This window comes from Lepisma saccharinum, chromosome 9 (genome assembly GCF_977018435.1).
Source record: "Lepisma saccharinum chromosome 9, izLepSacc3.1, whole genome shotgun sequence".
NCBI classification, from domain to species: Eukaryota; Metazoa; Arthropoda; class Insecta; order Zygentoma; family Lepismatidae; genus Lepisma; species Lepisma saccharinum.
The window spans coordinates 57,901,819-57,923,640 of NC_139237.1; the positions used below are offsets into that span (position 1 = coordinate 57,901,819).

Here is a 21,822-nt window from a genome sequence, read left to right on the forward strand (position 1 = left end):
ACTTGTATTTTTCTTATTTTAGGTCGCTTTTCTGCTTATTTAGACAAATCATGACGATTAGATAAAATTCGTGACAGGAAACTCGCAAAGAGAACACCAATGACAGGCCCGTCTGGAATCTGAAACCTTCAGTGGTGAGACTTTGAGCGGACAAATCAACACTCTCTGTCACTGAGGCACTGTGATTCACTCACAGAGCAAATGCTGAAGATATTGTGTCTTCTGCCTCTAATAAATTTAATGTACAGTCAGCGGCAATAAAAGTGGGATGCCTAGATACTGAAAAACTCGCTTCACTGCAAGACGCCAAGTGTGTTGCCTAACCCTACGGAGATATGTAGATTTTAATAGCAAACATTCAATGGATTACTTCTACCACCGCCGGGGAGTTAGGCAACACACATAACGCCTTGGAAGGGAGTGAGTATTTCAAGATTTAGATGTCCCATTTTTATTGCCGGTGAGTGTACAAGGATTTATGAGAATGTTACTTCAATATGAAAATGGCAATAATTTAGTTCTACGATTAAGTTTTCTTCCAACGGCAGGTATACTTCTAAAACAATCCGTAACCTCACCCAAGTGAAGGGTGAAGTAGTGAGAAGTGGCGTTATGCAAGTTCAAAATGGCCGCCAACATCCAGTGCTAAGGAATTGCATAAAAATGTGATTGTTGTTACTTACTCTCCATGGAAACAGAACGGAAGATAAAAAATTTCTGTTCGTTTTAGAGATCACCAATTCCACACCTTCCAATCTCCATAATGAATGAGGCTGAAACCGATCGTCACTTGTTGCAGTATCGCTCGTACGAGGAATACCTGGATTCCTTCGTGACACCCTTGGACATAGACTACTTGGAGAGCATACATGTGGCAAGGCTTATTGTCGAGTTGGGTTTCAAGTAAGTTCCATTCAAGCGCACACTGGCTTCTGTGTGTGCATTGTTTTACTACATTTTATATATTTCATTGCAAATTCAAGGCTTGTATGGGGTATTTCAGTTGTCTAACCCATCTTTTTCAACACAAGAGAATAACTAAAGCATGAAGAGTATTTGGTTTTTAAGGGGTTCACAAATGAAGTTTTTTTTTTTCATGTGCACACTTTGAGATGCGTGATCCATCAATCTGTCAGGTTGTTTCGAGAATTCACTAAGGGAGATTTCAGACCGAAGCGACACGTGTCGCTCCGATTGGGCCGTTTTCTCAATACCGTGCATCTTGTCGCCTCCATCTGTTGTTTGCGCATGCGCGGTGAACGTTTTGCTTTAGACTGAATGGGCTCGTGCCTCTTGTCGCTTCCCGCTTCAGTGTAAGTTCTCCTTGTTTCTTGTCGCTGATGCAGATGGCGACGTTCTCGTCCACCTTCTGCCAGCTAGGGACAGTATGGAAATTGGAGAAATACGATATACATTTTGTGGAAAAACTGCATCGTACATTATTAATAGGGTCGATAGGGTACGGGAGGGAGATATGGGGAAAGGGGGGCGATGTACTAAACAGAATCCAATGCACATTTTACAAGAGGGCTTTGCATATCAGCATGGGCACTGCAAACTGCGGCGTACTGCGGGAACTTGGACTGGTAAGGGAGAATACGTGGGGTATATTGAAAAGCAAGAGATGGACAATCAAATGGAAGATTTTAAAACCAAGCTAAAAGCACATTGCTATCGTTTGACAAGGGAGGCAATCCACGTGGTGTGGACCACCACCTGCTGATCGACCAGTGTTTGAAAAACTTGCCTTTGTGTGTGTGTGTGTAATTACACTTGTGAATCTTGGATCTAGAGATCGAACCTCATAATATTTTATTACTAACACGTGCAGTTTCTATTTGGAGCCATTTATCATCAAGACGCGTAGTGACTTTTGTGTTTCAAACCTTTACACACTAATCAATATCCATTAAACGGTAATGCCTAGTGTTATGGGATAAAATCAATCTTGTAATTAGCATACTCTGGATTTCATTTCATGATGAAATCTCTGTACATTTCTTTCTTGAATGGAAAATATTAATCAATTTGGATCGTATTTGTTTAAAAAATAGTAACGAGAGATGATAATGTATCGTTTTAAGCATATACACTGCTACTACTACTACTTAATGTACTGTACGTGTGCAGAGAAATACAGTAAAACCTCGTTAACCCGGACAGGCAGAATGAAAAAGAAAAGCAGAATGCAAGGTTTTAATTGTGGCTAGAAGTCAACAAGAGAACTTCCCAAAGAAAAGGCAGTCAACCACTGATGAAATTCTGTTTCCCGCAGACTTTGTACTGTACTGTATACTGTGACCTTTCAATATAACATAATAAACGTGTTTTATTGCTAACGATGGAGTTTTAATGCACTTTCTACTGTTCTTTTAGGTTATTTCAGTTAATCCGGACTTTCGTTAAACCGGTCAACTTATCCCCCATTAGTCCGGATTAACGAGGTTTTACTGTACTCCTCTCTGTTTTATGGGCCTTTTAATTCTGAGGCATTCTTATTTTTGGGCATATTTGACTACAAATATCTCTGATATGAAAACTGGTAAAAATATGATCTTTGGTTACAATTCAATCCTGTGGGGCAATAAGCATCAGCTAAAATTTAGACATTGAGACTTCAATGAGAATGTTTGTGTTTGTCCCATCACATATTTCATTAATCCTCATCGTCACAACAGATCCCAGAGGTAGAAAAGCGACGTAAAAGTAACCGAAATTGAAAGAGAGAAATAATTCTTCGTGAAAGGAAATTACGAACAAATGCATTCTTCTGTGAATAACTGCATGAATATAAATCAGCCGTTTCAATAGCTCCCTAGAAGCAATACGGGAGCGCAAATAGCTGTTAGGAACCTCAACATCGACAACATTCTCTTATACCTAACGTTGACTTTTCTGAGTTGTGTTTTAAGTCCAACCGAGACTGGACCTACAGTTTAAAGTGGGTTCCGAAGCACTATGTGCTTCCACGACGCTACCCCTACGCCATCGGGGAAGTCTAATATATGAAACGAACGACACGTCTTGCAATTTTTGCTCCTTGAGCAATCAGCCAAGAGAAAAGGGCTGCACTTTGAAATCGTTTCCAGCGAGAAGCTGAGAAAATAACCTCAGATTTATTACGATGTTTTGACATCGATTGAGGTTATATATTTCAACAAATAGTCTTCGCTTTCCAATTACTATTCTGGACGCAGGATTTCCCGGAAAACTAATTTGAACATCTATTAAGAGGGAAGAAGAGGTAGCTCCTCTAATGGGGATCCCTGGAATACATAGCCAGTACCAATTCTATCTGCGCAATTGCTTCGTTGTCAAACTCTCAGTTAATTTTCGAATAGACAACTCGCTTAATATGATCACAAAGATTTAGAAAAAAATCATGGACTTTAGCGTATCGTACCCAAGGTATTGGGCAAGAAGTATAAAGTCTTAGCATAGCAGGTATCAGAGATAGGAATGCTGAATAAGTAATCAGGCAAAGGTCGGGTGATTGACTTGGAAGTCGTATGTGGCATGAGTGTTGGAATTGTCAGGAGGTGTGATCAGTTGGCGAGAATACGAGAGAGAGTAAGGACTACGGACTGCGAGAGAGGAGCAAAGTGGGGAACGACTATTGGACGATGGTGTGTGACAAGAGACAAGTGATAGTTGAGAGGACAAGCTAGGAACAATCTCCATATATTTGTAAGGCAAGTAATATCCTTTCCTCAACCAATCCATATCGGTTCAGTCATGGAGAGTATAAAACCCATATCTAATCTAAGCTAATTTCTATCGCCATTCCTTTAAAAGGTAACCTCTTGCATTTATCACATTTAGGCCAAGCGAGTGATAACCACCCGAGAGATGAATAACAAATAACTACATCACCCAATTAAATCTAGAGGTTCTAGGTTCGATCCCAAACGCAGCATGGGAGTTGCGTTACGTGGTGGAGGCTGCTTAGGGCTTCTCATCCATTTTTTTGCAAATGCGATGCGAAAACACTGCAGTACGTGAAATCCTGCGATTTTCATCTATTTCATCCCGAAATATGATGAAAATAATAGAGCCTTCTAGCTTTTCAAATTAAGTACGGGAGATATGGCGCCGGAATTTTCACTTGTTAGTGCTTCACGTTGTGTTAATTATCAATTGTTACCAAAGATCAAGAAAAGAAAGCAAAAGGTAGGCCTAGCAATATGCTACAATATGCTACAACTACATCACCCAATTAAATCTAGAGGTTCTAGGTTCGATCCCAAACGCAGCATGGGAGTTGCGTTACGTGGTGGAGGCTGCTTAGGGCTTCTCATCCATTTTTTTGCAAATGCGATGCGAAAACACTGCAGTACGTGAAATCCTGCGATTTTCATCTATTTCATCCCGAAATATGATGAAAATAATAGAGCCTTCTAGCTTTTCAAATTAAGTACGGGAGATATGGCGCCGGAATTTTCACTTGTTAGTGCTTCACGTTGTGTTAATTATCAATTGTTACCAAAGATCAAGAAAAGAAAGCAAAAGGTAGGCCTAGCAATATGCTACGCGGTAAGGCGCAAATAAATAAGAGTAGAGTTTTAACTAGGTTATTCGGCGATTGGCTTGTAAAAAGATGAGAATTAACATTAGGATGTTGCATAAAGGTTGGTTAAATATTTTAAAGATGTGTACTGTCGTCACTCTGTTACGCGATTGTTGAACCTAACTTATCAAATTTCCGGGAGAGTAAACAATTGAATTGCTGATAATGTCCTGTCAAAGCCACGGGGGGATGAGAAAAGAAAACAAGCAACTTAGTGCTAATTTGAAGCTAATCAAGCATTTTTCCTGCGCATAGGCTAATCATAGAATCATGGCGCAATCTAGATTTATCCACCCCGACATTCTCGAAACTATCCAGTTTCAAGGTAACATTCACGAGGATGTATTAAAATTCATTGACAAATTTGAAAGTTTAGCTATTCTTAATGAGTGGAATGACACAGAGAAAAGGCAAATGCTACCGGCATTTTTGGCTGATTCAGCATTGGAATGGTTCAATACTTGGAGTCGAACTCAGGAAGCACAGGATATAGATTTTGTAACTTTAAAAACTAAAATTGTGGAAGAATTTACGGAACCGGGGGACACTTTTCAATTAGAAGAACAAATCAGATTACGCTTCCATCAGGAAAATGAACCTGTTTCAAAATATGTGAGAGAAAAACAGTTATTGTTATTAAAATTAGATCCTGCCATGGAAACTAGTGAGCAAATTAAGCAAATAAGCGGTGGTTTACAACCTAACTTTATGAAAGAAGTTTATAACAGGGAATATGATTCAGTGCATGAAATGTTACGAGACCTGAAACATGTTGAACAATTCAAACATCTTGTGCAAAAACGTAAAATTCTAGAAACTGAATGTGAGACAATGAAAGCTCTGTCGTGTTCTGAATCGAGTCGAGCCTACATGCCGACTCAGCAAGCTATCACGTTGCAGCGCACGGTCAATGGTCATGTTGACATAAGTTATTCTCAGGCTAATCGGGAGATCGAGGAAAGATTAAATGCACTACAACAAGACCTTGATCAATTATAGTCGAACACGGGACTCCAGTCTCACGAGTCAGATTTAGTTTCGCAATTTCAGAATCTTGAGGCCAAAGTAAATGCACTTGCAGAACATCGGAAAAAACATTCATTCACTGAGTCATCATTCTCATATCCATTTAGAGAATATGAACATAGAGATAGAAACAATAGAAGAACCTATTATCATAATAGTAATCATAGAGCTCAGAATAGAAATACATGGCATAATAACCACAATGATAATCTCGACACACAGTCGCAAAGCTCGCATAGGGGGCGATGCCGCAATGGCGGTAACCCTCGATTTCAGCGTTCGCATTTTTCATCTTCATCGCCGCGAACATTTTTGGAGCAACAACAGGGGCGCGAAGATCGAAATAACCATACTAATCAGGTTGTTAATGCAAATTACTCTACTTTTCGTAAGAACAGAAGCAATTTTAAGCGAGTAAGACCTGCATATGACGGGGACCTAGGTGTAGGACCTACGGGGAAAACTCTAACGGTCTCTACTTTTCCTTCTGAAGATTTGATTTACATCAATGTGAAAGTAGATGGGGAAATTCGACAGTTCATCCTGGATAGTGGAAGTCAAATTTCGGTTACGGGAGATAAGAACATACCAGTCAATGCCAAGCGATTTAATATAAACACTGCGATTAGAGGGGTCACTAATAGTCAACTGACGGTTAAGGAAATTGTGTTGCTACCATTTTCTATACATAACCAAACATTTGTTCATCCATTTAGAATCGTTAAGGATTTTAATCAAGTTACCATATTAGGAAATGATTTCTTGAAGGGACAAAAGGCTAAGTTAGATTTTGAGAAAAATAAGCTTACCTTGCATAGATTTGGCACACCTCCTAGAAACCAAATTAAAAATGAGAATAAGAAAGCTTTTGACGTGTCAATCAAAGTTTCCCATTTATTACAGCATGTTTTGCAACCAGAATTTGTAGCTGCTAAAAAGATAAAAGTGAAACCCAGGACACATTTTTGCATTCCACTGAAATTGGCTAATTCATATGACAAAGATAGGACACTCTTGGAACCGGACCTACAGTTTCAAGAGAAAACGGGATTGATGGTTGCCAGAGCAATTATTAATCCGGATTCGAATCTCATTTGGATCACAAATCCTTTAAATTATAATGTTACAATTAAGAAAGGCACTATTATCGGGAAAGCTGAAACATGGGATAGGCCAATCATGAGTAACAATAATGATGAGAATAAGGATGAAATTGGTGAACAGGCACAGGTTTTTGCGACGGAAGAGTCAGGGAACGTCAGTGACGCACGGGCGGACCCTAGTCGGTTTGATGTGAATCCGAATTTAGAACCCCAGCAAAAGGAGCAACTTTTGGCTGTTTTAATGAAATATCCACATGTTTTTGCGTGGTCAAAGGATGATATAGGTAGAGCCACGAATTATAAACATAGAATTCAACTAAAAAATGACACAGAATTTCACTTAAAATCCTACCCGATTCCAGTTCACCTTCGTGATGAAATTAAAGATCAGATTGAGACTTTATTAAAGCAAGGTGTTATTTCTCCTACAAAATCACCCTTCAACTCTCCAGTTATCCTTGTAAAGAAGGCAAAGGGGGGTTATAGATTATGCCAGGATTATCGCAGATTGAATGTTTCGTCTGTATTTGACGCTCTGGGTGTGAATAACATCAATGAAATATTATACAATATGGGGGGCAAGAAATATTACTGTACGGCGGACTTGAAGAGCGGATTCTTCAATATTCCTCTCACCGAGGACAGTAAGAAATATACAGCATTTACAATACCAGGAATGTCACAGTATCAAATGAACGTCGTGCCACAGGGCCACGTCAGTTCATCAAGTGCGATGACTCGTTGCATTCACCTAGCGTGCTCAAATTTGGCTCCCCGGCGGGGAATCGAACCCCGGTCTCCCGCGTGACAGGCGGGGATACTAACCACTATACTACCGAGGATAATGCAGCATGGGAGTTGCGTTACGTTAGTCTTGTGCTCAAGAAAGATCCTATTTTTCATCACCTATATATATATAAACCTCCCCGATGCCGTAGTCGCATCGTCGTCGCCTTGTAATCAAGAGGTCCCGGGTACGATACCTGGTGGAAGCACATAGTGGTTCGGATACCACTTTAAACTGTAGGTTCAGTCAGTGAACTTAAAACACAAACTCAATCAATCAATATACACACACACACACAAACACACACACACACACACACACAAACACATGTATATGTATGTATGTATGTATGTGTCCTCCTCCGTGGCCGTGGTCGTGGGTTTATGGCGCTGTGCTTTGGACTCCGACTGCAGGACTGCATGGGTTTGAGTCCGCCTGGGTTCAGTCTCTGGGTTCTCGGCCTGTGTATAGGACCGGTGGCAACCCACCGGCATCGTGAGGAAATTGGGGAGCTACGAGTGAGTAGCGTAACGGCTAGTGAGGTCCTAGCCCCCTGACCCCACGTCACCCCATTACCGGTTGCAGATCTCCACACCTCTAGGTAGGATTGTGGGAGGGAGACTGGCAGTCGGGAGACAGGCCAAGGCCCTTCCAGGGCTGTAGAGCCACGGGTTATTTTATTATATCAACTGTAATATAGAAGTAGATATATAAATATATAAGATAAGCTTTTGTGATTAGTACCCGAGAATGAATTTGAGATATTATTTCTCATATTTTGTAATTTGCAAAACATATAACATTTTACTTTCTCATAGCCAATACGATCAGCTGGGCGTAAAATGCAGCCTTTATCATAAGGCACGAACTGTCATTCTTCAATACCTTTGTTTGGTGGTACTATCAGTCTTCTTCCTGAAGATCGATTCATATTAAAAATTAAGAGAAAGTACCTTGCTTGGACAACACTGTTTGTTATCTTGCTGCTCTAAGAACGCGAGAACTATAAACCTTAGCTGCGATTCTCAATTTCTTGCTCGATGTGGGAAAGTTATGAGGAGGAAGGGGGGCATCAATCTTCCTTTACGCGGGGAGAATCCCTCCCACGATGAGGAGGCTGGTTATTACTGTTTTCTGGTTAGATAATCGATCGTTAAGGGTTCCGTCGATTCAATCTCGAATAGTGTACAAAGATCAATACAGTTGGTATCCTATTACTTCATCCACAGAATGAGGATGGCTCTCCCTTAAGACACCCAAACGTCAACCTTCCTTTCACGTAGTACACCCTGGACTGCATTTTGCACACTAGCGAGGGTCTGGCGTCTGGACTCCCAGCCAGTATAATTCTCTGTGGGGCTCGTGTTTAGTCTTTTCATTCATTTCGTGTTATCACCCTTCATCCCCATCTGGTAAATTTCTCGTATCAGACAAACGGATTTCTTCAAATTTACAGGAGAAATTACTTACCGAATGCAGTTTCTTTATACTTGTGAAAGTTCGGGGAAGTGTTTTCTCGCATCGTTTATTGAATTTTTGCCGAAAAATCATCTATTTTTCGATATAAATGTGTGACCGATGCACGAAAGCTCTTGCATCCATTTACTTCCAGGTGAATGTAGCCTGTGTGTGATGACGTAATCCCGGTCACTGTTTCCAGACACGTGTTTTTGTAACTGAAGAAGGTACGTTTCCGCAAATGGTTTGTGGGGCTATGTGTCAATGGTTCGTGGGGCTACGTAGGTATTTTTGGGTGCAGTGGGGTAGAAACACTGCATGCCGAGTACGGTAGTGAAACTGTGACCGCCATTTTTGCGTGTTACCGAAGGCAAAAAGAAACGAAGAAAACTTACTCGATATGTCGCAAATAGAGCTTATTTCCGTGAAATATGCGAAATACCACCTTCAGCAATGTTTCTCAATGCAGAATACGTAAGTACGAATATTGAAATTAAATGAACTAGCAAATTTCATCCGTTTGTCCGATACGAGAAATTTACCCCTCATCTTCGCGATTATTCAAAAGTGTCAGAAAAGCTAAGAAAAATAAAACAAATCAATCAATCACCACATAACGCCGTCAAGGTAACAAAAGAATAACGAAAAATGTAGCCTACTATGAATGTCTAATGTGCATGCTCAGTAATTTTACATTGCTTTTCCAGTTGTATATGTTAAAAGATATGAAGATGGGTGCCGAATTGATGGAATAGAAGAAGAAACAGACACATACCAGCGCCTGTGCCTTAACAAAGGTTCGAACATATTGCCTTACAGCTTCATGGCACTAACACTAACCTTCTTGTCACGCTGGCTAGCACTATGAACTTAAAAGATCCTTCAGAAATTGCTGAAAAGCACGGTTTCAGAATTTGTAAACCTTAGAAAAATGATGAAATCTTCATGGTGTGGAAATATATTAGTATGCACTTACCTTACCAGTACAGGATTTTAAAGATACATAGATTGATTGAATTGATTTATTTTACTTCTTTATTTCTACCACATTGACTAATCGCGAAGATGAGGATGATTTGTGATAAGATGAGATGGCAGAAGGAACAATCACAAACATATATGGACGACAAACACAAGCCGCAAAGAAGATTGTACTAGGTGTGAGCCCAGATGCCAGAGCCTGACTAGTCTGCAGAATGTAGTCCAGGCTGTAGTATGTGGAAGGCGGGGTTGGCATTTGGGGAAAATAATGATTCGTTTTTTGCCTTGTGGAAATATATTAGCAGGCAATTATGCCGTTATTCTCCCAGTACAGGGGTTCAAATATAGAATGTCCTATTCAACCGTGCTATTTAAGTGTTGATACAGTCACGGTCAATAAAAATGGGACACCTAGACCCTCAAATGCTCGTTTCTCAGAAAGGCGTTATGTGTGTTGCCTAACTCTACGGCAAAAATTGGATTTTAACAGCAAATGTCCAATGAAAACTTCTGCCACAGCCGTAGATTTAGTCAACACACCTAAAGTGTTGCAGGAAAGCGAGGATTTGGGTATCTATATAGCCCATTTTTATTGCAGTTGACTGTACAGTGGTGAACACAATTGGAGGTATTATAATATATTTTTAACTGTTAAGAAAATAAAGTGAATATCTGAGCCACACAAATTTAGTGAGGGTATTTATACACTGAGTCCTTTGAAAAAGTTGAGTTGATTCTGCTGGCAGAAGAGAGTGTACGACGGGTTCCTTTTCAGTATATGCTCATAGTAAATCCAGTGTCTGTTCCCAAACCAAAGATAACCAATTTCCAAGTTATAGAAACACTAATAGGATCCTCCACAGAAGCGTAGCTCACTAAATAAAATCGTAAATACCCAGAGGGTTGTTTCAGGGGGAACACGAGAATTCCAACAACCACTTCTCCTTGTTTTCCTTCCCCCACAGGGGCTCAGGGGAGACTCTGACGAGGAAGACCTTCGAGCGGAGGGTGAAGAACGTCGCCGAGTATTTCTTCCCGACCCACAAGCCCTACGTGCTCTCCAGCGAGGACCTCACCTTCACCGAGCCATTTCTTCAGGAGCTGGCCAGAAGGGAGCGCCCCAATCGAGTGGGAATTCTCTCCGTAAGTCAAACAAGAGAAATTACTTCCATATTAAACCTGTACTGTCTAGTCAAGGTCTCGCCGCCCACCTACAGTGTTGTCAATAAGCAGTGGCGTGCCCAGGATTTTCGAAATGGAGGCGTTATGTGTACATTTTGTAAGTAGTCAGTCCTCATTTTGCCATATTTCCAGCCTTTGACGTTCTTTTTTTAGAAATACTGGACCAAAAAGGGTTCTAACCCCCACCAACCCCCCCTTGGGCACGCCATTGCCAGTAAGCAACAATTTTAACCAGCGAAATCAACCGTATACGTACCCCAACGGCGAAAGAAACAGTAGGCGAATTGTCCACCAGCATTTTCATTCGGTCTGAATTACACAATGTGTTGACAGTGAATTGAAACAAAGACGTCAATAAGCAGAGAACAATGCCTGCTTCGAACCAACATAGTTTCATTCCTTAAAACAACACAGGATGTAGAAAAAAAGTAATGAAAATAGCTGTGGACAATTTCCTTACCATTATCTTTGCCGTTGACTGTACAACGCACGAAGTGTCGACTGAGCAGCTTAGAAGCAGTGTGGTAACCCTTGTGGGCCAGGGCTGTGGAGGAGGCTAGGGGAAGCTCCGACCTTGACTGGTCTACTTTTGTGGAGAGAGCAATAACATTGTTTTAATCCTGACTATACTGCTCGCATTTCAAGCTGGCGGCTGGGAAACGACGATCAGTTGAATTCTCTTCGGCTGACATCGGGCATTTTCGAGTCACAAGGACAAACAAACGAGCGTCGGATAAGCATGTTGCCAAACGTATTGTAAAACTGGGAGAGAGAGAGAGAGAGTTGATCAGCTCCATTACTGGATAAAAGTTGTACAATAGCCAAGAAAGCACGGAAAATTAGTATAAAAAACACCCGAACACTGTACGAACAAGCTAATAAAAACAAATGAAAAAAGCAGACGTACGCTTGGCAACATTGTAATGGGAGAGCGATGTTACCCCTACTTCGCAACTGAGGTTGTTGACACTCATCGAGCCACACACCCACGAAGACTATGGAGCTATGTAGTTTAGCCGCCAGTTGGGCCTGCGATCAGTATAAACGCATCACGAGAAGACTTCGATGTTTCCAAACACAACAGATTTTTTTTCATGTCAAAGGCGATCAAAATAAAAGTTGACCGAGAGTGTGTGAAGATCCTTTGATAGAAACGAACGTAATTTCCGTTCCAGACCATAATTTTCATCCGAATCAGCGAGAGCAACAACGAGATATCAGGTTACATCGACTACAGGCATCGCCTGACGCAGGAGGAGTGGCGAGGTTACTTCGAGGGTCTTCGGAAGGTGACGCCCAACGCGTACGACTTGGGGTTCTACCACTGGCGGACCGGCAAGAACACCACCAACCCGTCTCCCAACTACATGGTAAGGTATCATATCCGATTCAATGATAATTGAATTGCTGTTGTTGTTTTAAGTGCACTTTGTGCACAGATAGGTTATCGGGACTGGTAAGGTAAAGTTTCCCGTGTGGGTAGTGCCCCACTGGATCTCGGCCATTTTCGAGATGATGTGATCAGCACCTCCCAGGGTTGCCCCCAGGTACCTATTGGTTTGAGGCTGTGTGAGCTCCAGAGCCGCTTTATAGAATTCCGACCTTAAATCGCCCACTAGGGAATCAAACCTGGACTCTCCCGCTTGGCAGTCAGATACACTACCGATTAGACCATCGCGGCTCTATAACGACACTGTTAGACTCTGTAGACTGGACCTACAGTGCCACCACCGGGAATGCAAGGACAAGCATAGGCCCTTTTACATTAATTCTGTGGTGTTTTATGGAAAAATCACTTGTATTTCTCCCTTCGCTGTAGTATTACATGTTAAGGAGGAGATAATTAATTAGATGTACAGACTCGAGCAAAAGTGTGTTACATTAATAAGGAGAAGTGATATAATTTAAATCAATCACCAAACAAATTCACAAAGGAGAAGATCGAACTTCCATTGCCTGAAGCTTCCCTTTGTTCGTTTTAAATCCACGTTATGTTCACATAGGTTTGAATCCGAACCTCTGCAACATGTTTTCTCCTGGGATAGAATCAGGGGTCCCTTGATTACAAGGCGAATGCGTTATCACTACGTTATCTGGGATAGCGCAAGGTCTCATTTGTGATTGATAAGGAAAGAGTATTCAGGAAGATTCCGAATTGGTCATCATTTTTCCTAAGGATGGGCTCCAAGACAATTCATAGCATTGGCTCTCTTTAACAATCAGTTCCTCTGTTACTACAGAGAAGTTCCAAAAGTTCCGAATTGTTCCCTTAGATCTTACCTTGCATAGACATAATAGTGTGGAAGAGTAAGAACTGGAGAACGAGCAGGCCAGATTCCGGGCGAGATTATGAGTTAGCCAAAGATGCCCTCCAAGAATTAAGGTGACGAGGAAGCTGTGTATGCAAATGCACCATCCTGCTGACACCGAGTTCCTTCAGTGAAGATAGCTAGGAATTAGAGCTGAGTCGATACCGATGCTGACGTATCAGTATCGGAAAGTATTTTGTTTGCCCATACTGGCCGATACTTTTCCGGAGTTTCGATCGTTGTCGGGGACCGCAAAAAGGCAACGCGACACGTTCGCGAAATGCAGTTGTGAAACATTGATTTTGTACTAATATTATGTGAAAAGCTGTATTTTGTTATTACATAACAGATACTTTGATATTATGATGTAATGTTTGAATATTTTAAAGCATAACTGGTAAATTCATGCTTATAATTAGACTAGAATACTCACCAACTAACAGTAACCAATACTTTGAACAACTTTTAATTGTTACTATTTTGAAACATCTGTATCGGAAGGGGTATCGGTTCAGCCTTACTAGTATGGTGCATAACGTTCTGCGTTTAAGGTTCCACAGTACTCCAATTACACTGCTCCACAATACTTAAGAAACACCAGAAGAAGAGAAGGAATCAAACACAAAACCAGGGTTCACCCTGTGCACCACTTTGCTATTTTGCTGGTCATTTACGTTCCATGTTGCATCTGTACCTTATTGGTGTTCATAACCCCTGATCAAGAGCATCCCAAACATGTTGGATAGGATTGAGGTCCGGTGAGCATGCAGGCCACTCAATACTGGTGATGTCTTCCGACACAATACCTACGCGGTGCGGGCAAGCATTGTCATCCATAAACAGGAACTCCGGACCAAATGCTCCACGGAAATTGCGAACATATCAATGCAAAAGGTTGTTGGAGGGGGCTGTAGCCTCATGTACCCATCTCTGCGTACGCCAGTGTAGCGTGATATTGCTTAAATAAACTTGCCACGATGATGTGCAGAAGAGATATTTTATTGTAATGTTAATCTCAAGGTTTACAATATTCTCTAATACTCTACTGCTCCCATAATCCCTTGGTGTTCCTCACGTTTTGTGGAGCAGTGTATATGGAGATCATGGAGAACATTCATTCATACTTAGATTAGATTGAGAACAACATTAAAACCATTTCCTTATATCCCAGAGCAAAGTAACCTATGGGACACATTGAATTGTTTATCCCAAATACGCACACCCTCATATGATTGGATTCTCACACATGGTTGATATCTCTGTAAAGATTCTTTGTAAAAACGTTAATCCTGGGAGAACCTACAAACCAATAACGCTGTGAAACCTGAGGATAGCATTTTCCCCAGCAGCAGGTGTTACCACATGTTGTAAAGTGGTTCTGCAAACACACCTTCTCGATAGGGGGCGCTGAGGGATAAGTGGCAACTATTGATTTGAAAAGGGAGAGTGAAGCGGCTGTTGTCTTGGGAGTTTCCTTCCCAGCCGATAAAACAAACAGTCTTGCTACAAATTGCTTCCGTCGAAGGTAATATTTATTCCTCGCATTGGGGAGCCTTATATCCAGTGTTGACAGTCGCAGTAATAATTGAGTAACGAATTCGTACAGAGAAGATTATGGTGGCTTTTTGGGTGAAAGGAAGGGGAGGGGGTTAGCCAAGAGTTTTCAGCGTAATAATTCGTCGGTTGGGGTGAGAGTGAATGGTGAGTATTCTTACAGGGGGTCGCCAGAACTACCGCGAAAGGGATTAAGCGCGAGAGTGAAATTTTCGCGGTTATTCCGTTTCGCGCTTAATCTTTTTGCTCTTATTCCGTACGCGCTTAATTCGTCTCGCGGTTGTTCCTTTCGCGCTTAATTCGTCTCGCGGTTGTTCCTTTCCCCGCTTATTTCTTCGCGGTTATTCCGTTTCAATTCGTCTCGCGGTTGTTCCTTTCGCGCTTAATTCGTCTCGCGGTTGTTCCTTTCGCGCTTAATCCGTTTCGCGGTTGTTCCTTTCGCGTATATTCCGGTGTCCAATTTTGGTTCGCGCTTAATCCCTTTCGCAGCTGTTCCTTTCGCGCTTATTCCTGTTTTGAATTTTCGTTTCGCTGTTATTTCTTTCGCGCTTATTCAGTGTTCAATTTTGGTTTCGCGCTTAATCTGTTTCGCGGTTGTTCCTTTGGCGCTTATTCCTTCGCGGTTATTCCCTTTCGCGCTTAATCTTTTCGCTCTTATTCCGTTCGCGTTTATTCCGTTCGCGCTTAATTCGTCTCGCGGTTGTTCCTTTCGCGCTTAATCCGTTTCGCGGTTGTTCCTTTGATGCTTATTCCTTTGCATTTATTCCATTTCGCGCTTAAACTTTTCGCGCTTAATCCTTCGCGTATATCCCGTTCGCTCTTGTTCCTTTCGCGTTTAATCCTGTGTTACGTCTCGCGGTTGTGCTCTTTCGCCCTTAGTTCGTTTCACGCTTAATCCCTTTCGCGGTTATTCCACCGCCCCCTTACAGGTACCTTACCAGAGATGTGTAAAATGGCTAATATACCTTGATCAAAATCAACAGTAAGCACAGGCGTGCGTAGACCTCTGATTAAGGGGGCAAAAGCCTTGATGAAAGATCAGTCGGAGAAATAAAAAACCTCGTTAGATCTCAATGCTTTACTGTATTGATGGGTATTAAACAGGGGCGTATATAACTGCGTCCGGAAACACCGAAAATCACTCTATTAGAAGAATTCCAGCCTCTTTGCCACAAAAGTTCTCTGTTCCCCTCCCCCTGCATTTTCCTACTCTGTGGCTCAGACAAATTTACATATGAACATGATTTCGTACAGCAGATTCAAAACAACTACACATAATTTATTCATTTCCAATGTATGACCAATTTATTCTGCGACCACATAGGTGTAACACTACTAGGCTGACGAATAAAATGAGTGAGCCTTAGTAACAAGTAATTTGGTGGAGAACGAAGTCGGTAACGCGTCTGACTACCATGCTCAAGGTCCCGGGTTCGATCCCCGGCCGGTTCAAATCCGGGAACTTTTCTAACGTTGGAAGCGGCCCCGGCGCCCACCCAGCGTCGAATAACATGGGTACCTGGGGGAAACCCTGGGGGGTAAAGGCCGTCAGGAGCGTGATGCTGATCACATCACCCCCACTCATGACCGGATCAAGAAAGTGTGGGGCGTTACCCCGACACCCCCTATACGCCTTCATGGCGTGGTGCTAAGCACAGGGGAGCACTTTTACCTTTTTACGAAGTGCATAGGAAATAAATCCGCCGTAGTTGCTTGGAACTTTCGTCGACTTGAAAATACTTTATTTTCTAAACAGAATAATCTTGCTTAATAACGGTAAAGAGATTTATGTGCACTAGATTTCTAAGTGAGAGTATTAGGAGGGGCAACGTCCCCCTTGTCCCCCATCCTATGCGCACGCCTATGACAATAAATGGCAGACAAAGAGAAAATCCTTACGTAACCTTGGGAAGACTTGCAGGCCTGGAGCGCCACAATGGTAACGCTATAACCTTGGAGTCAATCTGTCCACGGTTCAATCCCAGATGGAGACACAGACGTGTATAAGATGACCTGAGTAGACAACCAAAAGTCAACCTCACTTCCGGTGCATCCCCGTAGCTAGATATTTTGACGCCCACCGCTCACAGCCAAGTACCGACGTTTTATCTGCGTCCTTCGGTATTTTCTTCTCATGCCATGGTTTGTGATTTTTACATCATACAAATTTTGAAATCAGAAAACATAGAAAAACTTAGTAAAAATAATATAGGTTATATTCAAACATTGGTAGAGGGAGATTATTTCCGGAATATCTTTGGCCGTTATGCATTTGAAGCATCGGAACGAGTCGCAACTCTTGAAGCAGCCAATCAACGAAGCGAGCCGCTCACGTCATCTCAACACAGAACCTATCGCTAAGTCCCCTGCTCAGGCTCTACACGCCCACTAGGCTCGCTAAACAGACTCGCGTAGTCCGCTGGAGATGTTCCGAAAGTAATTCGAGTCTAGTCTGCATTTCTGATTTCTTTTTTTAAAAAAATAGCATATTTAAGAATACCTCAGTTATGTCTTAGTGTCTGAAGAACATATTTCAAAACGTACTACAGTAAAATCTCGTTAATCCGGACCCCGATAAGCCGGACTTCGCTTAATCCGGACAGGCAAAAGGCAAAAGCCCCCCCCCCCCAAAAGCAGTCAACTTATCCCCCCATTAGTCCGGATTAACGAGGTTTTACTGTATTTCTACTACTTTGGGAAACAGAAAATTACCAGCAGTGTGTTACCAGAACGTACATCTGCCAAATGTAAATTTCTCGTTTGTATTTCTTTTAAATATAAAAGCTTTGAATGGCACCCAAGGCATCAGCCCCCTAGCCTACCTTTGTTACGGGCTTACCCCTGTAACACCAGTCTCAGCCAACGAGGCTCTGGCGCCTGAACCCACGGCCAGTATTATCCTCACTGGGCTCACGTTCTCCTGTGTTTGTCCTTATTTGTGCTGAGTGCCCCTTCATAGATTCAGCTTTTAATTAGGGCATGGAAATTTTATCCCCGAACACAGTATATTTTTCGTTCTTGTTAAGGAATATTTGACTATTGGTTTTTAAGAATTGAGTGAGGACGTTTTTAATAGACATATTTTTTTTATATTTATGTTAGGGCTCTGTTCTCAATTATGTCTAAGTTAAGAGGCGAAGAAAAGAGTCTTCTATGTGCTGATGTGCTCTTAATTAACAAGATCAACCAATCAACTGAGGAGACACATAACACACAATCCACTTTAAACTACACGACCAGTAATAATTAGCCTATCCGAGTATACAGCAGGGTTGTTAATGGTCCAGCAACGCATAAACTCTGAACAGTTCTATTGGGTTCCGCTGCGGACCGGAACCTTTTTTTCGCAAAGTTTAAATTTGGTCCAAGTTGCGTATTGTTTCATTGAAAATAGGTTCCTGAACCGAATATAAATTGATCAGGAAAAAAATGTTCCTGGATCGTATTTAAATTCAGCTGAAAAAAGGTTCATGGACCGAATTGATATACTTTACAGATAAAAAGGTACTTTACGACCCAGAACCCATTTACGTTTGCTGATTTTCTCTCCTGGACCGGAATTGAATTTATTTAAAATTCCTGGACCTTTAACAACCGTGGTATAAAGTGAACTTTAAAAAAAAAAATCGACAGAAGATTTGTTTGTTGTTGTTTTAAGTCCACTTTATGCACAGAGAAGCTAATCGGGACTGGACCTACAGTTTAAGGTGGGATCCGAACCATTGTGCCTTGTGCCTCCACCAGGTATCGAACCCGGGACCCCTTGATTACAAGGCGACGTTACAATTACGCCATCGGGGAGGCTCGTAAGAGAGGAAGAGGCGAAGAAAAGATACCCTCCAACTGAAATTAAATGTCGTTGTCATTGTAATTCAATACTGGTAAGCTTTCAGCTCACTTTGTAACATGATGACATTGTAAAAAAAAAAAAAATGTTTAGTTTTCTTTACAGCTGAGAATAAGGGAATGCATTTATCAGGGTTCCCAACGAGAAAAGCTTGTCAAAGTTTAATCCAAGTCCACTTTATATGCAAACACTAATCGAGACTGTGATATAAAGTTCAAAGGGGTATCCGAATCACTTTGCAATGTGCCCCACCGAGACAGAATTAGCCATTACATCATCGAGAAGGTCCAAGATTCGTTTCGAGGAAGGGTACAAACGACTAAGTACGCAGAGGGGGACTGATGGGGCTACAGCCATCCCCGAAATTATGATAAAATCAAACTTTTCAAATGAAAGTAGTTAAGAATTCGGGAAAACCTAAGTGACAACAGAAACCGCGCATTAAAATAACTTCCGATTACAATTTTACATTTTTTTGTCTTGTCTTGAAAATGGTAATTATGAAATATTTTACAGTGTATCCAACTCACTAAAACACAGCTATGTTATATCCACATATACAGACCCCTCCGAAGAAAAACCATGCGTACGCCAGTGACCCATTACTTTAAATGTTATTTGGTGAGAATGGTCGAATTACGTACAAGTGATCTCGAAATTAGGAAAGAACATTTGCATTTTGAAGTCCGTTTATATCGGTTAAAATTCAAAACGTAAGATATCTTCGTTCACCTATCATGCATTCTCACCTTAACATTGTTGCGGATAACATATCCACCCTTCCCGTTGGTTGCCATGGAAACATATTTCTCCTTTGTTATCGGACTTCGCCTCTCTGGGGCTTCCCCGGATAGCTGGGGGCATCGTCGCGCCCGGCGATCTGGCTTCTTGGTATGGAAGGTCATTACGGGGAAATTCAATAAATCGGATTTTTCGACGACTGTTTGGTGACGAGGTGAGTAACTCGACAGTGGACAACGACGCTTTTCTTAAGAATATTCAAGTCAAATGCCAGATACTCAGAGTGTTTGGGCTGTAGAGATTTTATATACAAACAGTTTGCAGTAATGAATTTGGATCGACAAGGAATGAACGATCAATTAAATGATTTGTTAAAGTCTTTAAAATACGACCGCTTACATGAACGTTGTTAGAGTACAAGTGTAGTCTAAACTCCAGGAATCTGCTGAGCAACGGCGCACATAACGATAAAGAAGGGGAGAAAGCTAGTGGTCAGAGCAAAGCAGTGCGCGCTGCTCCGGATTCACTACTTTCGCAGACGACTCCTTTTCGTTCGCTTGATCTACAGATTCCTACGACAGAGCTTAGTAAAGAAAGGCAGACCAATTTTCAAGCATTTATTGAAGATTGTATGACAGACGAAGTCAGCGATCTCCAAACTCACTGAGCCTTTGAGCTACTTCCAACATTTGAAAATACATGACGAGCTAGCAAGTGTGGATTGAATTTTTACGAGACTTTTTTGGTTCATAAGAACATTAAGATGTATAATCATTTTTTACAGCAATAAGACGCCAGGGCCTCGGCAGGAGCATGTTTCCTTTTTGAATGTCCCTTCATCAATTATATACCATCCGCCAATTTTCATCGTCGCCATTAGTAAAACTGGCACTAAATAAGAAAAGTCAAATCAAATCACATCAATTTTTTTCAATCTCTATGGAACATACAGAAGCTCTCACGTATTAAAGGAAGTTCAAAACATGTAATACTCTTCTTGAACACAGTAACATTTACAAACTCGGTCTTAATCATTCTCATCTTACTTCTTACCATGCTAATAAGGATGATCCTCATTTTCATCCACAATGTTTGTTAGGTTGGGTGAACAGGTTGTCACAAATATCCAGATGTCCATTTTTCGGCCAAAGCAGATATTTCTGCTAGTTTTACTCAAATATTTCCGCTTTTATCTCAATCGCTATTGTAGTCAAGCCCCGCACGAGCTTGACCGTTTGGCTATCCCTGGACTAAGTTTTTGACACTACAAGATGGTTACGAACTATCCTCTCAATGGTTGAGTTTAATACTTAACCACTTTTCAATTTTTTTTATAGTTTCTAAGGTTGGTACTCTTGCTAACATATTCTAAAAGCAAAACCATTTCTAAGGTTCAAACTACAGTTCCTATTTCAGGAACAAGTTGTCCAGTTTTCTTCCATCTGGGTATAGATCACATTATATACCTCTATAGTTAATTACTGACAATGATGTCATAGTTAAATGATAACCAGAAATGAATGTATATTTTTCTATCCCAGGTGATTACAGATCCAAAACGAGGGTTGCTACTCTTAAATCGCCATGACAGGAAGGTCATATATGTGGATCCGGGCTTGCCGAACCCAGGATGCAACACCACGCGCGTGACAGTCCGCACTAATATGTATGCTCAGGTGGTTCTGTATGACCACGTGGTGAGGAGGAAGTGCTAGGTGAAGAGAGGAATCGCCACCCATTGGAAGCCGTAGACAAATGGCACGGTTACTGATGCAAGAAGGACATGTATTGTAGAGCAAGTTTATCGTTAAATAAAATTATGACCGATGTGGTTTACATGATACTTTGAATTGAATTGACTTTATTGCTGGGCGAGGTTCAGCTGTTGCTGGTCTACCACCTAACCCCAAATGTACAGATTAAAATTTAAAAATAATAAAATTCATGATTACAAAGAAATTCAACAAGAAAGTACAATAAAATACAAAAGGAATAAAATCCCTTACAATAGAACAGATTAAAATAAAAATTAAAATAAAACTCAAGGTTACAAAGAAATTGAACAAGAAAGTACAACAACATACAAAAGGAATAAAATCCCATACAATAGAACAGATTAAAATAAAAATTAAAATAAAACTCAAGATCACAAAGAAATTAAACAAGAAAGTACAATAAAGTACAAAAGGAATAAAATCCCATAGAATAGAACAGATTAAAACTAAAATTAAAATAAAATTCAAGATCACAAAGAAATTAAACAACAA

The 21,822-nt window shown here is 41.1% G+C and overlaps 2 protein-coding genes and 1 non-coding gene across 3 annotated transcripts in view; 1 reads left to right on the top strand and 2 right to left on the bottom strand.

The window, feature by feature from the left end:
- Positions 1 to 21,822, bottom strand: part of Nos (Nitric oxide synthase) — a 248,348-nt gene that overhangs the window by 99,913 nt on the left and 126,613 nt on the right. The window lies entirely within an intron of this gene.
- LOC145992677 (cilia- and flagella-associated protein 299-like) lies at positions 716 to 21,365 on the top strand. Its single transcript, XM_083129053.1, has 4 exons — positions 716 to 903; positions 10,888 to 11,065; positions 12,280 to 12,474; positions 21,097 to 21,365. Exons 1-4 carry the CDS (start codon positions 764 to 766, stop codon positions 21,268 to 21,270), a joined length of 687 nt encoding a protein of 228 aa, XP_082985179.1. The 5' UTR covers positions 716 to 763; the 3' UTR covers positions 21,271 to 21,365.
- On the bottom strand, positions 7,467 to 7,538 carry TRNAD-GUC (transfer RNA aspartic acid (anticodon GUC)). Its single transcript has one exon. It is a non-coding gene; the product is annotated as a tRNA-Asp (tRNA).

Bases quoted from the DNA above. Each gene is read 5' to 3' on its own strand.
- LOC145992677 (XM_083129053.1), top strand. From the start codon at position 764: ATGAATGAGGCTGAAACCGATCGTCACTTGTTGCAGTATCGCTCGTAC. The intron at 11,066-12,279 runs GTAAGTCAAACA...TTTCCGTTCCAG, and splicing joins ATCGAGTGGGAATTCTCTCC to ACCATAATTTTCATCCGAAT. The intron at 12,475-21,096 runs GTAAGGTATCAT...TTTCTATCCCAG, and splicing joins ACCCGTCTCCCAACTACATG to GTGATTACAGATCCAAAACG.